We start from the raw sequence: 11,275 nt of genomic DNA on the forward strand, positions 1-11,275 counted from the left end.
GCCTGGACTATATAGCAAGTTCCAGGCCAGCCTGGACTATATAGTGAGACCCTATCTCAAACAAAACAAAAACAAAAAGTGGTGTAACAACTATTTGTTTGGGATATAGCTCAGTGGTAGCACATACAAGGTCCTGGGTCTGATCTCTGGCACTGCAAAAAAAGAAAAAAACACACACACACACACACACAAAATCCCTCATTAGATGCCATAGCCCAGGGGCCAGATGATGCCCTCTCCCCATCTAACTGCACAGTGTGAGGCACAGGGCCCCATGGTCAGCAGACCAGCAGACACCTCTAGCCTCCAGCCTCCACCTAGCACGTGAACACACACTCAAACACCTGCCTCCCTAGAGATACTGCAGCACAGCCTGACCAATTCTTGCAGCTAATTTAGTGGAAGAATGTGCGAACCACAAGGCCACGGGCACTAAAACTCCCTACAGGTGTGCGCTCAGGATTAACAACTCCGAACCCATGATCTCTGTGTGCTGGCAGTTTTATTTTAAAAAAAACAATACCCTGGCTACACATTTTCTTCTTTGTCCATCATTTTCCTTAACAGAAGAAGTTACAAAAAACATCTGGGGGCTATATCATCTGTGCAGACTGACAAATTTGCACAAATGTCATGAATGACTCCTGAATCAGGCAAATAAAAGACAATATAAGAAACAAATTGTGTTTACAGCTCTATTAAACACAACACTGAGTTATTACAGTGCAGTGGTTGTAATGCAGTTCACAAGAGGATATTCTTAGACTGCTCACAGCCAGGAGGAGTGGGGCAGGCAGCCACAGCAACAGGAGACCGACATGGATAAGGCTTTTCCGGCAGTGAGTCTCTGGCCAATCGGCCTCTCTGCCCCGCCAGGACCGGGCGCCCTCACTTTGAGTCTTGGTCTTTCTTTTCATCTAAAAGGGCAGAGCGGATCCCCAGCTTTTTCAGTTCTTCCACCAGGTCCCCATTCTGGTGCATCTGTAGAAGAATGTCACAGCCCCCCACAAACTCGCCGTTGAGGTACACTTGTGGGATGGTGGGCCAGTTGGAGTAGTCTTTAATGCCTGTGGGAGAAAACAGTAAAGCGTCATTTCAGTGGCCCAAGCTGAACTGACCACAGCAGAATGAGATGATGACCCAGCCCCAGTAGAAGCCACATGTCCCTCTCTTCCCCCACTCCTGGAGTGCAACGTGTTTCAGAGTCAAACGGAACAGTGGTCCTCAGCTTGTCTCCACCTCTACCTCCTGAGGTTTTTGTGAGGAGGTACAGAAGGCTCTCAGAAAAACCCTAACACATTGGTCATAGTGGATTAATGGCAGAGGACGGGCTTCTAGGCCAACCTAAGTCACATCAGATATACAAAGATGTAATTCTCCACTCATCTGTCAGTCATGTTTTTAGGGAAACAAAACCAGAAGAATGCTACAACTTCATTTCCGTTTACCAGGGATCCATCATGGTAGCTCACTGCCCAATTAGTTGGTCTGTGTTACCAGTTAGTTACCTGTGCTCAAGTCACTGATTTTTTTTCATTCGTAATTACCTTTACTATAGAGCTACAGACCCTGCACCCCCTTCCTACCTGCCCACCTGGACGAGCCCTCCATTGTAAGTGAGTGGCTCAGCACTGGGCCCCCAGTGACTGATGTGCCCAATGAAGAGTGCTCTAGGCCAGGCACAGGGCCACAGGGTGGGTGAGACCCACTCTTCTCTCAAGAGCTCACAGCAGAGCCAGAAAGCAGAGAGCAGGAGGACTGGTTTGAGGCCAGCCTAGAAAAAATAGTTCAAAAGACAGTATCTTGAAAATACCCAACACAAAACAGGGCTGGTGGTATGGCTCAAGTTGTAGAGTGCCTGCCTAGCAAGTGTAAGGCCCTGAGTTCAAACCCCAGTACAGCCAAAGAGAGAAAAGAGAAAAAAAAAAAGCTCACAGCACACAAGCCACCAACCAGACATCAAGCATGTGATTGGTCCTGTGTACACATGGCTCTGAGGACACAGCAGAAAAAAGAAAAAGAAAAATATTCACAATGTAATAGAGGAGGAATCTACTTTGTGACAGTGCAGCCATGCAATTATTCAGTTCAATTCTGGGCCACAAGGATGCTGGTTAGAACAAAATGCTAGTAAGAGTGAAATGTGGCTTCAATGTTGCCATAAAAATCATTCTTTTTAAGGCTGTAATTACAGCTACGAAGGAAGTAGGAGGATCACTTGAGCCTAGGGGTTCAAGGTCAGCCTGGGGAACATAGCTAGACTCATCTCAAACATGCAGTCTAACTAACTTTTTGCACAAGCTGGCATCCAACTTCAATCTTCTTGATACCTGCCTCCCAGGCAGCTGGGATTACAGGCATTAGCCACCACACCTAGCCCCTTGTTTGCCCCCTTTAATTCTACCCTCAAATACAGTCATGGAATCTTATTTTACAACAGTGCCAATTACAAATCTTTTACCTTCATGATGACTGAGGGCAGGGTGTGGGAATGAAGAAATGTTTAAAGCATCATGAGCTCTTTTACTTTTAAACCTTCTTAAATATCTTTTACCCAGAGGAACCACTTATGTACAAGATATGACGTCTGCTTTTGCAGTTAATGGTATGTTGTATGAAGCTTTCCATCACAATAAATTTTTACCTGATTACTTTTGGTCAGTGCCTACAATTCTGAAACACCAAAAATCAAAACAATCTGCTGTGTGAGGATCACCACATGTTTAATCCTAAAAGGTGTATTTTTTAGTCAAATTGCTGCTGAATAAAAGAATAACTGCTCTCATCATTCATTTTTACAGTGTCATGCTCAATCAAAGCCCAGGGGCTTGGGTTGCCACAAACATCAGCTATTGTGGCCTCCAAGGTAAGAAAAGGACACTCCACTAGAACCCTTACCACCAAGCTACCTCACAAGCAACCTCAGAGCAGGCTGGGCCCTGGCACATCCTGCACGTCCAACAGTCACCAAGGAGACATCCCATCCAGACCCTGTGACAGCCGCTTGCCTAGCAACTGGCATTTCATGGATGCAGAATCCAAGAATGATTTTAATGATAATCATGTTTCATGTATGAGAGAGAGTGAGTCAATTTGAGATTCGAAAATGTTGATTACAAAGTTACATAACAGTAATAAAGGAAGTTCTCTTACAAAATCAGTTTACACACATCTATTGCTCCATCAAAAAAAAGAAATCAAGTCAGAAAGTGGAGAAGAGACAATAAACATGAAAATTCCCTTCCAGAACTTCCTTTTCTTTCTTTTTTGGTGGTACTGGGATTTGAACTCTGGACCTAGCTCTTGCTAGGCAGGAGCTCTACCACTCTCAAGTAGAGCTTCCCCCTTCCCCCAACCCCACTCCCGGAACTTACAAAAGTTGTTTTCCCAAACTGACCACATGTCAGAACACTGGACTTCACTCCCAGCCTGGACACTAAATTACTTTGGAACACCATGATGGTAGTTTAGTTTGTTCCTGACGGAATTAATTTTACTGCAGAAGCTTTAGAGTCTGGTTGCAGACTAATTCTAACTTGTCATTTACTGAGCAATGTCACCCTCCTGGGGTTTCATTTTCTTCATCTTCCTAACCTGGAGACTAGCATAAGAATGACAGAGATGATGTGAACAAACCAGCAAACCTCAGGACAGAGGCAGAGTGGACAGGTGGACAGGCTCAGGCCCAAGTGTCAGCAGACTCCGCTTGCTGGCTTATAGCTGCAACCTCAGAGAAATGTGTTAGTCTCTTAGCCTCAGTTTCCTCATCTGCAAAATGGATACGACACTGGTTTACTATGAAGATCAATGAGATATAACTGGTGAAATGGCTAAGGCTCCTGGCAGAAAGCCAGGCACAATATGGACATTCTCTCCATGGTAACATCCTCTACCCCACCCCACACAAATACTTTTCTGAGAAACACTTGGAGCAGAAAGCACGGGATGGAATGCAGGAAGAACACCCGTTGAGTACAGTGTACCATGCAGAAGAGCTACTGAGTTTCCATAAATAATCTTATTTAACCCTGTAAGCATCCCAGTAGATAGGGGTAACTCAACTTATCCAAAGTCAGCGTGGGCCTGCAGTGCAGTGTGATTTGCATCCAGTCTTCTAGGAGTCCAAAGCCCAGGCTCTTATCTCAGCTGTGTGCTACCCAAGTCCCTCACCAGAGGCAGACTCCAGGCTGCAGGTGCCATCCGTCCCATCCCTGCCCACCCCGCAAGCTACACCTGCACTGCACATGCATCGTCAACACACAAGACAACTGACGCACACCTTGGATATCGATACACACGAATGGCATTATGCTACAATTACTTTTTGCAACTTGCTTTTTGAATAAACATTGCATTTTTGAGATTTAGCCATGTTACATACAGCTAGCTCTAGTTTATTTTAACTACAATTCAGTTTTCCACCACAGAACTGGACTAGTTTGTTTACTCAGCCTGCTACTGACAGCAGCTGTGACAAGATCCCATCTTGTCACAATCACAAGCCCAGCTGTGATGAGCAATTTTACCCTGGTATCCTGGCCCATGGGCACAGCAGTCAGCCCCTCTTGCCCAGAGTGTCAGGCCACCATCCACTTCGTCTTCCTGCCCTTGTAAGTAGTGTTATTGGAACTCAGCATGCTCACTCATCTATCCATCATCCAAGGCTGCTCTTACCTCCCACAGAGCTGAACAAATGTGACAGGCACCCTGTGTCCCCCACACCTGAGGAATGTCCTCTCTGGCTCTGCACAGGAAGGTTCCCACTCTACACTACCTACCTAGGAGTGAGTGGCTTGCTGGGTATCGACCCTGACCGTGACTCCTCCAAGGTGCCATCTTACACTCATGTCTACAGTGCGATGTGCCTGCCACACCAGCACATAACCCAACTTGTTGCCTGACTCTCAATACTCACCAGAATAATGAGTGTTTTACTATTGCCTGAAATACCCTGGCACTCAAAAGGTCAAGCCTATTTTTACATGCCTAATAAATTTTAAACAGGGTGGGGTCTAGAGAGAAGCTGACAGGTACAGGATGAAACTGGATATGAGGAGTAACTTCTAATACACTACAGTCAGTAGGATAATGAGAGATGACAACAATTAACAGCTAGTACAGAGGGTTCCAAGTGTTCCTAGCACAAAGAAATAATAAAGTCTGAGGTGACAGATATGCCAACTACTGTCATCTGATTATATGCTGTATACATGTAGTAAAATGTCACACTGTGCACCCCAGAAACACATACAATTATGTATAAATTAAATTTTTCTAAATTTATAAATAAAAAAGAAAAGAAAAAAACATTATTTATTCCACATATATTCAGATCCCTATTCTGTCTTCCTGATGCAAAAAATACAATGGTGACCTAAACAAGCAGAAGTGGAGGTATGCTTGTTTTTAAGGGTATAGGAGACGGTTTGTGACGTGAAGATAAGTAAAAGCCACCCACTTTACACAAGCAGTACACACAGCACTGTGGGCAGTTGCATAAGATATGGTCCCTGTGCTCCAGAGGGCAAAATGTTGTGTGCAGATGAACAGGATCTCAATTATGTGTGAGGCCTAGAGACAAAGGTAACTGGGAGGTAGCACTGTGCTCTGGTGCTCTGCATCTCAAGGTCCCTACAGCTGTGGTCTGTGTGTTCTCCAGGAGGACAGGTGGCCTCAGCATCATGCTTCCTAGCCCCCAGGCATGGGAAGCAGGAGACAGTGCATTCCCAGGGGTTGGGCCCCCTGCAAGGCTCAACCTTCTCTGGCACAGGGGAAAAGGAAAGGTCTACCCAGCTGCTGTTCCTACAAGCCACCCTGAGTGTAGGAAAGGGAAGCAGATTTTGTCTGCCTTAGCTGGCAAAAGCCAGCATGGTGCAGCCTGTGAGCCTCTCAGGTGTGCAGTCTTCATGCTGTCAAGTCCTCACTTGGCTAAGGGTCTCCCTGCCCCAGGCTGTCAGCACTGCCAATAAGCCTCATTTTGCTAAGCCACAAAGACAGTAGGTATGTTTAATTGTTTACCTAACACACCTATTAACCAAAATGCCAACCCAACAGTATTCTTCAATCAAAAAACAGGGCTAAATTCTTCCCACTGTTATTTGAACACTTGTGGATGTAGATCAGAAGCTGCCTGTGTGAGATGAAGAAAGAAACATCAATGCTAGCAGTAATCATCCTTATTTCTGCTCTACTTTCAGCTCATTAGTCGTACTCCAGTATACCTCGTCTCCGCTTACACTAAACAGGAGAACATAAATCCACAGGCCAAAGACCCTCAAAACTTCACAGTAAGCAAGATATCAACAACACAACTTTCTGCTAATGGTGAGACTGGCAATTTTCAGGGGAGCTGTGGAGGTTTCAGCTGACAAGCTGCAGAGAAGTGACTCTTATCTTTTAAGCCAAGAAGCTGTCTCTGAAGGGCGACTACAGGTCTCCGGGGGCAAGATAAACCCACAGCCTTGAAACCAGCTGTCTTCTGGTTGATCAGGAAGGCACAAGAGCCATGAACACTAGTCCTGGTAATGTTCACCGGCCTTCACTCCTCCACTTACCAGGCTTCCTAGGTTCTGCCCCATCCCCCCACCCCCCCACACACACTACCACTAGTTGCCAATGTGGGATCAGCTACCACCAGGAGATTATCCTCATTTTCATGCAAAGACTTGTTGAAGGCTGTACCACTGCTGCGCACAGAAGAGGATTCTAACCCAAATTTGCTTTCTACGACACCGACCCGCCTCATCAGTGCAAGGAATGACTGTAGTTAGTCACTGCAGATGTAGAACTGTCCATCCTGACATAGAAACTCAATCTCTCTTCAGGACTGTGACCAGACAAGAGGACTAGGCCAGGGGTGTGTGGAGGCTTAGCCCCTGGAGCTGGAATGCAGGGGACTCCAGATTCCCTCCAGGAGGAACGGGTACATACAGCCTTCTACTTCTCCACCTACCCCAACCAACCCACACCAAGGAGCAGGTAGGTCCCAGTGCCTGGCCTTTTCCTCCTCCCCACTCAGACTCATAGGTGCTCTCTGCACATTGCATCAAAGATGCTATCAGCTGTTAGGACCCTCTCCTTCCCCCAGGCCCTGGCCCCTACCCTCTTCGGCTCATAACTTGAGGCAATTTGTCAGCTTTGGGGCAGGAGTGCAGAAGTTCTTGTCATTCCCCCTCCCAGCAAGTTTGTCTAAGCCCAAGACCCAACACGTTGCTCCCTGCACTTGATCTAAAACCTAACCTCATGCTCCCCCACTTCCCACCGCCAGATCCCACCTACGTCTCGCTGACCGCAGAGCCAACACTTGTCTTGTAGCAACTAGAGCTAATGGCCCTTGACACCTGGAGCCCTGAACCACGAGGCCAGCCTCTGACCTCACCAGCCTCGGACAAGAGCAACCTCGCCCTCCTCCCACATCAACAGCACCAGCCTCTCGTCCACAAAGGAGGCCGCTGGCTTCCCAGCCCCTCAAAGTGTTCCCGTTCTCTCTATGCCCCACTTCCCAACCTGCAGGGCGGAGAGTCATGCTGCTGACCACCGTCCTCGATCCCACTTAAAGACAACTGGCCCCGCAAAGCCTCAGGTTGAGAACGGGTGAGCCCCACTGCCCGCGCTGGTAACGGAGCCAGATCCGCAGACCCTCGAGATCTGCCCACGCCTTTATGCCCTCATCCTAATCCTCTGTCCAGAACAGAACTGGACGCTGTACCGCAGCTGGAGCCCCAGGCAGACTCCAGGAGGGCGCGGCCGGACCCCTGCCCATCAGCCGCCCGACCCTCGCGACCCCAGCCTCGCTCAGCGGCCCTCCGGGGCCCAGACGCGGAGACTCCTGGACGCAGCCCCCTGACCACAGCAGCGGCCTCCACCCGTCACCCTAGCCCGCAGGCCTGACCTTGTCGGAGCTCGGGGTCGTCCAGCACGTTGTAGGCCGCGTAGTCGCGAACGCCGTGCAGCCGCAGGATCTGCACCACGGCGTTACTGAAGCCGCACTGGGGCTGCTCCGGCGTCCCCTTGAGGAAGACCACCACCTTGTCCTTCTTCACCATCGCGTCCAGCTGCTCTGCCCGGCCGCCGCCCGCGTCCGAGCCCGCCGCACGCACGCCGGAACCCCACAGGCCGCCGCCGCGCCCCCAGCGGAGCAGAGCCGCCGCTGCCCGGCCCAGGGACCCGCTCATTACAGCTCGCTCTCCAGAGTCCTGGACCGCCCGGGACCTCGGCGGCCACCTGTAGTTCTCCCCAGGCCAGCGGCGGCCAGGCCCGTCCAACCGAGGCTCTCATTGGACCAGCTTCCAATTGCTCTCTGTGATTGGAGAACACTAGCCCACGAGCACTAGATTTGACGAATCAGGTTGCTGATCCCGCCCAGAGGGTGGGAAGTGCTCTTTACACTGGAGCCGCATCCTACAGCCTTCCTGTGGACCGTCGGCAACTGCATTGTTAGCTGATTGGAGAGAGTGGATGTCCATCCAAGTCAGGTTGCGGGGCAACGACAGGCAAAACCCGGGGAAGAGGACTTTCCTTCCGCGAGCAGACGGGGCCTGCTGGGGACAACTGGGGCCGGCGCTGGGCGGGGTTTCACCCGTTCTGCTGCACGCTGGGAAGGGGTCACTTCCAGATGAAGGTTCCGGTTCCGGTGGCAGCCGACTGTCATGGCAACGCGGCTCGCCGTCCCGCGGTAGCTACATCTAGAGAAGTAGTGGACTAGAGCAGGCCGGCGCGCCTCTCCAGCCTAGGTGATCGCCCCGATGTCCCCCGAGGGCCGCGGCCTAATGAGGTCCGTTGGGGGCGAGGCGCGGGACCAGGCCTGTCCGGGAATTCTCCTGCGTTCCGAGTCGAGCCACGTGTCCAGGACCCTCCCCTGGCCCCGACGAGCACGTGGGCGCTGAGGCCCAGGCCCCGCCAGTGGCTCCCGCCTTAAAATGTGTAAAGGGCTCTCCGCTGTGTGATCGCTGGATGTCGGAGCACGCTGGTCCCCACCTAAGCTCCTGTGTCTGATCTCAGGAAAGGTTCGTTGGATGGAGAACTAAGAAATTAATGGGTTGGGCGTGGTGGTACATACCTGTATTCCCAGCACTGGGGAGGCTGAAGCAGGAGACTCCTGGACGCGGTCCCCTGACCAGCGCAGCGGCCTCCACCCGTCACCCCAACCCGCAGTCCTGACCTTCAAGACCAGCCTGTGCCACATAGCGAGACCCCATTTTAAAAAAAATATTGCTAAAGATGTAGCGGAATGGTAGAGTGCTTGCCTAGTGTAGCATGCGTGAGACCCTGCGTTCCATCCCCAGAGAGGACAGAGAGAGAAATGAATACAGCAGAGAGACCTAGTGCCCAAAGTTTGTAGTCAGCATGAGAATGGAGAAGCAGATACAAAGTTCTGTGGGCTACAGAGGACAGAAAGAAAGCCTCCTTAAGCCCATCGCTTGCTGTCCTCTCCGTTATTCTTGCCATTGGTTGACAGATTCTATCTAGAGGAGCGCTTGGGACGGCTAGATGTTCTTATTAATGGAACGTCGGACTCAGTGGAATATCGTGTGATCTGTAGTCTTGGAGCTGCGCTGGGTTGGTGGTACCCTAGAGCACACCAGACTTGCAGAAAAAGCATACTCCAGAGGAAGCTGAGGCATGCCTGCGCAAGAGCCTGCAGTCCCATGTGCAATTTTCCTCTGATAGTTCCTGGGTGCTGTTGCCACGGTGATAATGGCTGTGCCGTGTCATTATCTATCCACCAACAGTAAGAGAAGCTTCGCAGTCGAGATATTGTTTAGCAGACCGAGTGGTATCTGTTGGACACTAAGTACTGCTACAAACCACTTTTTGAAAACCTTCAGTTACTTAAAAAAAAAAAAAAATTTAGTGGAGGTGACCTGTTTGTTTGGGTAGTGCTCAAATTTAAGATCAGAGAGTCAGGGCTGGTGGAGTGGCTCATGTGGCAGAGTGCCTGCCTAACAAAAGTGAGGCTCTGAGTTCAAGCCCCAGTATCACCAAAAAAAAAAAAAAAAAAAAATGAAGCTGGGTGGCACATGCCTGTAATCCTACCTTCTCAAGAGGCAGGGATCAGTAGGATCATGGTTTAAAGCCAGCCGGGGCAAATAGTTCCCAAACCCTATCTCAAAACCCATCACAAAAATGGGCTGGTTGAGTGGCTCAAGGTGTAGGCCCTAAATTCAAACCCCAGTACCACAGAAAAAAAAGATCATTCAGCATGGAACCTGGGCCAAGTGAACTATGAAAATGAACACATGACATATTCCAGAAATGCTCCTAGGGTCATCTTTTCACCCTATCAGTGTTATTGACGCTAATTTCTAATGTGAAACCCAAAAGCAGAATCTTTTTGTTTTGCAGATCCATTGATTCCAGGTAAATCAGAGGAGCGGGCACCATGAGAAAAGTACAGAAAATGCTGTTAGTTGAAGCAACTGTTGTTTGAGAAGTCATGCATCTGGTACCTTCGACAATAGAGAATATATTAAATTCCCTCCCAAATCATCTAGCTTTATTTGATGCTTATATTGATGTAGGTTTTTTTTTTTTTAATTTTTTTTAAAAAATAAATACTGGCGCTGTATGTTTGTGGCTTACACCGATAATCCTATTTGGGAGGCTAAGATGGGGAGGATCACAGTTCAAGGCTAGCCTGGACAAATAGTTCAAGAGACCCCCATCTCCAAAATAAGCAGAGTAAAATGGACAAGAGGAGTGGCTCAAGCAGTGGAGCACCTGCCTTGCAAGCACTAAGCCCTGAGTTCAAACCCCAGTCCCACCAGCTAAATAAATAAGTAAATAAATATTGGCAATTTGTTGCTGAACTTACATTGTGTTGTGTTATTACCTACTCTAAACTCTAATTTTGCTTTTGTGTTGACTGGAGAGGGAGAAGAATTTGCCAACTTCTGTTGTTGAGGTCTGAAACATAAGAGTAGTGAGGAGTATCATATCCCCCAACCTAGTATATAATACTGGTTTTGGAAGTACATGTGTCTTTTTCAGTTATCAAGTGAGACGACAGCTGCCATTAAAAGTCAAAAATAGGGCTAGTGGTGTGGCTCAAGTGGTAGAGCAGCCCTGAATTCAAATCCCAGTACAGCTAAACTTAAGGGAAAAAAATCAAAAGTAATCCTAGAGCAGGAAGATTTCAAAGCTCATGTTTTTCAAAATTCTAGTGGAGCTGCTGTGTTTGATAGAATGGAATAGGAACATAGGAGATGCTAGAAGTATGGGAAGCATGTCTGTCTAAAAAGCTAAGGGAGATGGCTTTGATAGCTGGATCAGGGGC

The 11,275-nt window shown here is 48.7% G+C and overlaps 1 protein-coding gene, 1 long non-coding RNA gene and 1 other non-coding gene across 3 annotated transcripts; 2 read left to right on the forward strand and 1 right to left on the reverse strand.

Annotated features, from left to right (window-relative positions):
* Positions 1–483: 483 nt before the first annotated feature.
* LOC109684457 (glutaredoxin-related protein 5, mitochondrial) lies at positions 484–8,309 on the reverse strand. Its single transcript, XM_074067203.1, has 2 exons — positions 7,892–8,309; positions 484–1,067 (listed from the first exon to the last, which is right to left on the reverse strand). The coding sequence occupies exons 1-2, from the start codon at positions 8,172–8,174 to the stop codon at positions 889–891; spliced, it is 462 nt and encodes a 153-aa protein (XP_073923304.1). The 5' UTR covers positions 8,175–8,309; the 3' UTR covers positions 484–888.
* A 60-nt stretch (positions 8,310–8,369) lies between these two features.
* Positions 8,370–10,812, forward strand: LOC141421487 (uncharacterized). Its single transcript, XR_012446036.1, has 2 exons — positions 8,370–9,005; positions 10,345–10,812. It is a non-coding gene; the product is annotated as an uncharacterized lncRNA (long non-coding RNA).
* LOC141422223 (small Cajal body-specific RNA 13) lies at positions 9,533–9,807 on the forward strand. The gene has a single exon (XR_012446827.1).
* Positions 10,813–11,275: the final 463 nt, after the last annotated feature.

This window comes from Castor canadensis, chromosome 3, assembly GCF_047511655.1.
Source record: "Castor canadensis chromosome 3, mCasCan1.hap1v2, whole genome shotgun sequence".
Taxonomy (NCBI): Eukaryota; Metazoa; Chordata; class Mammalia; order Rodentia; family Castoridae; genus Castor; species Castor canadensis.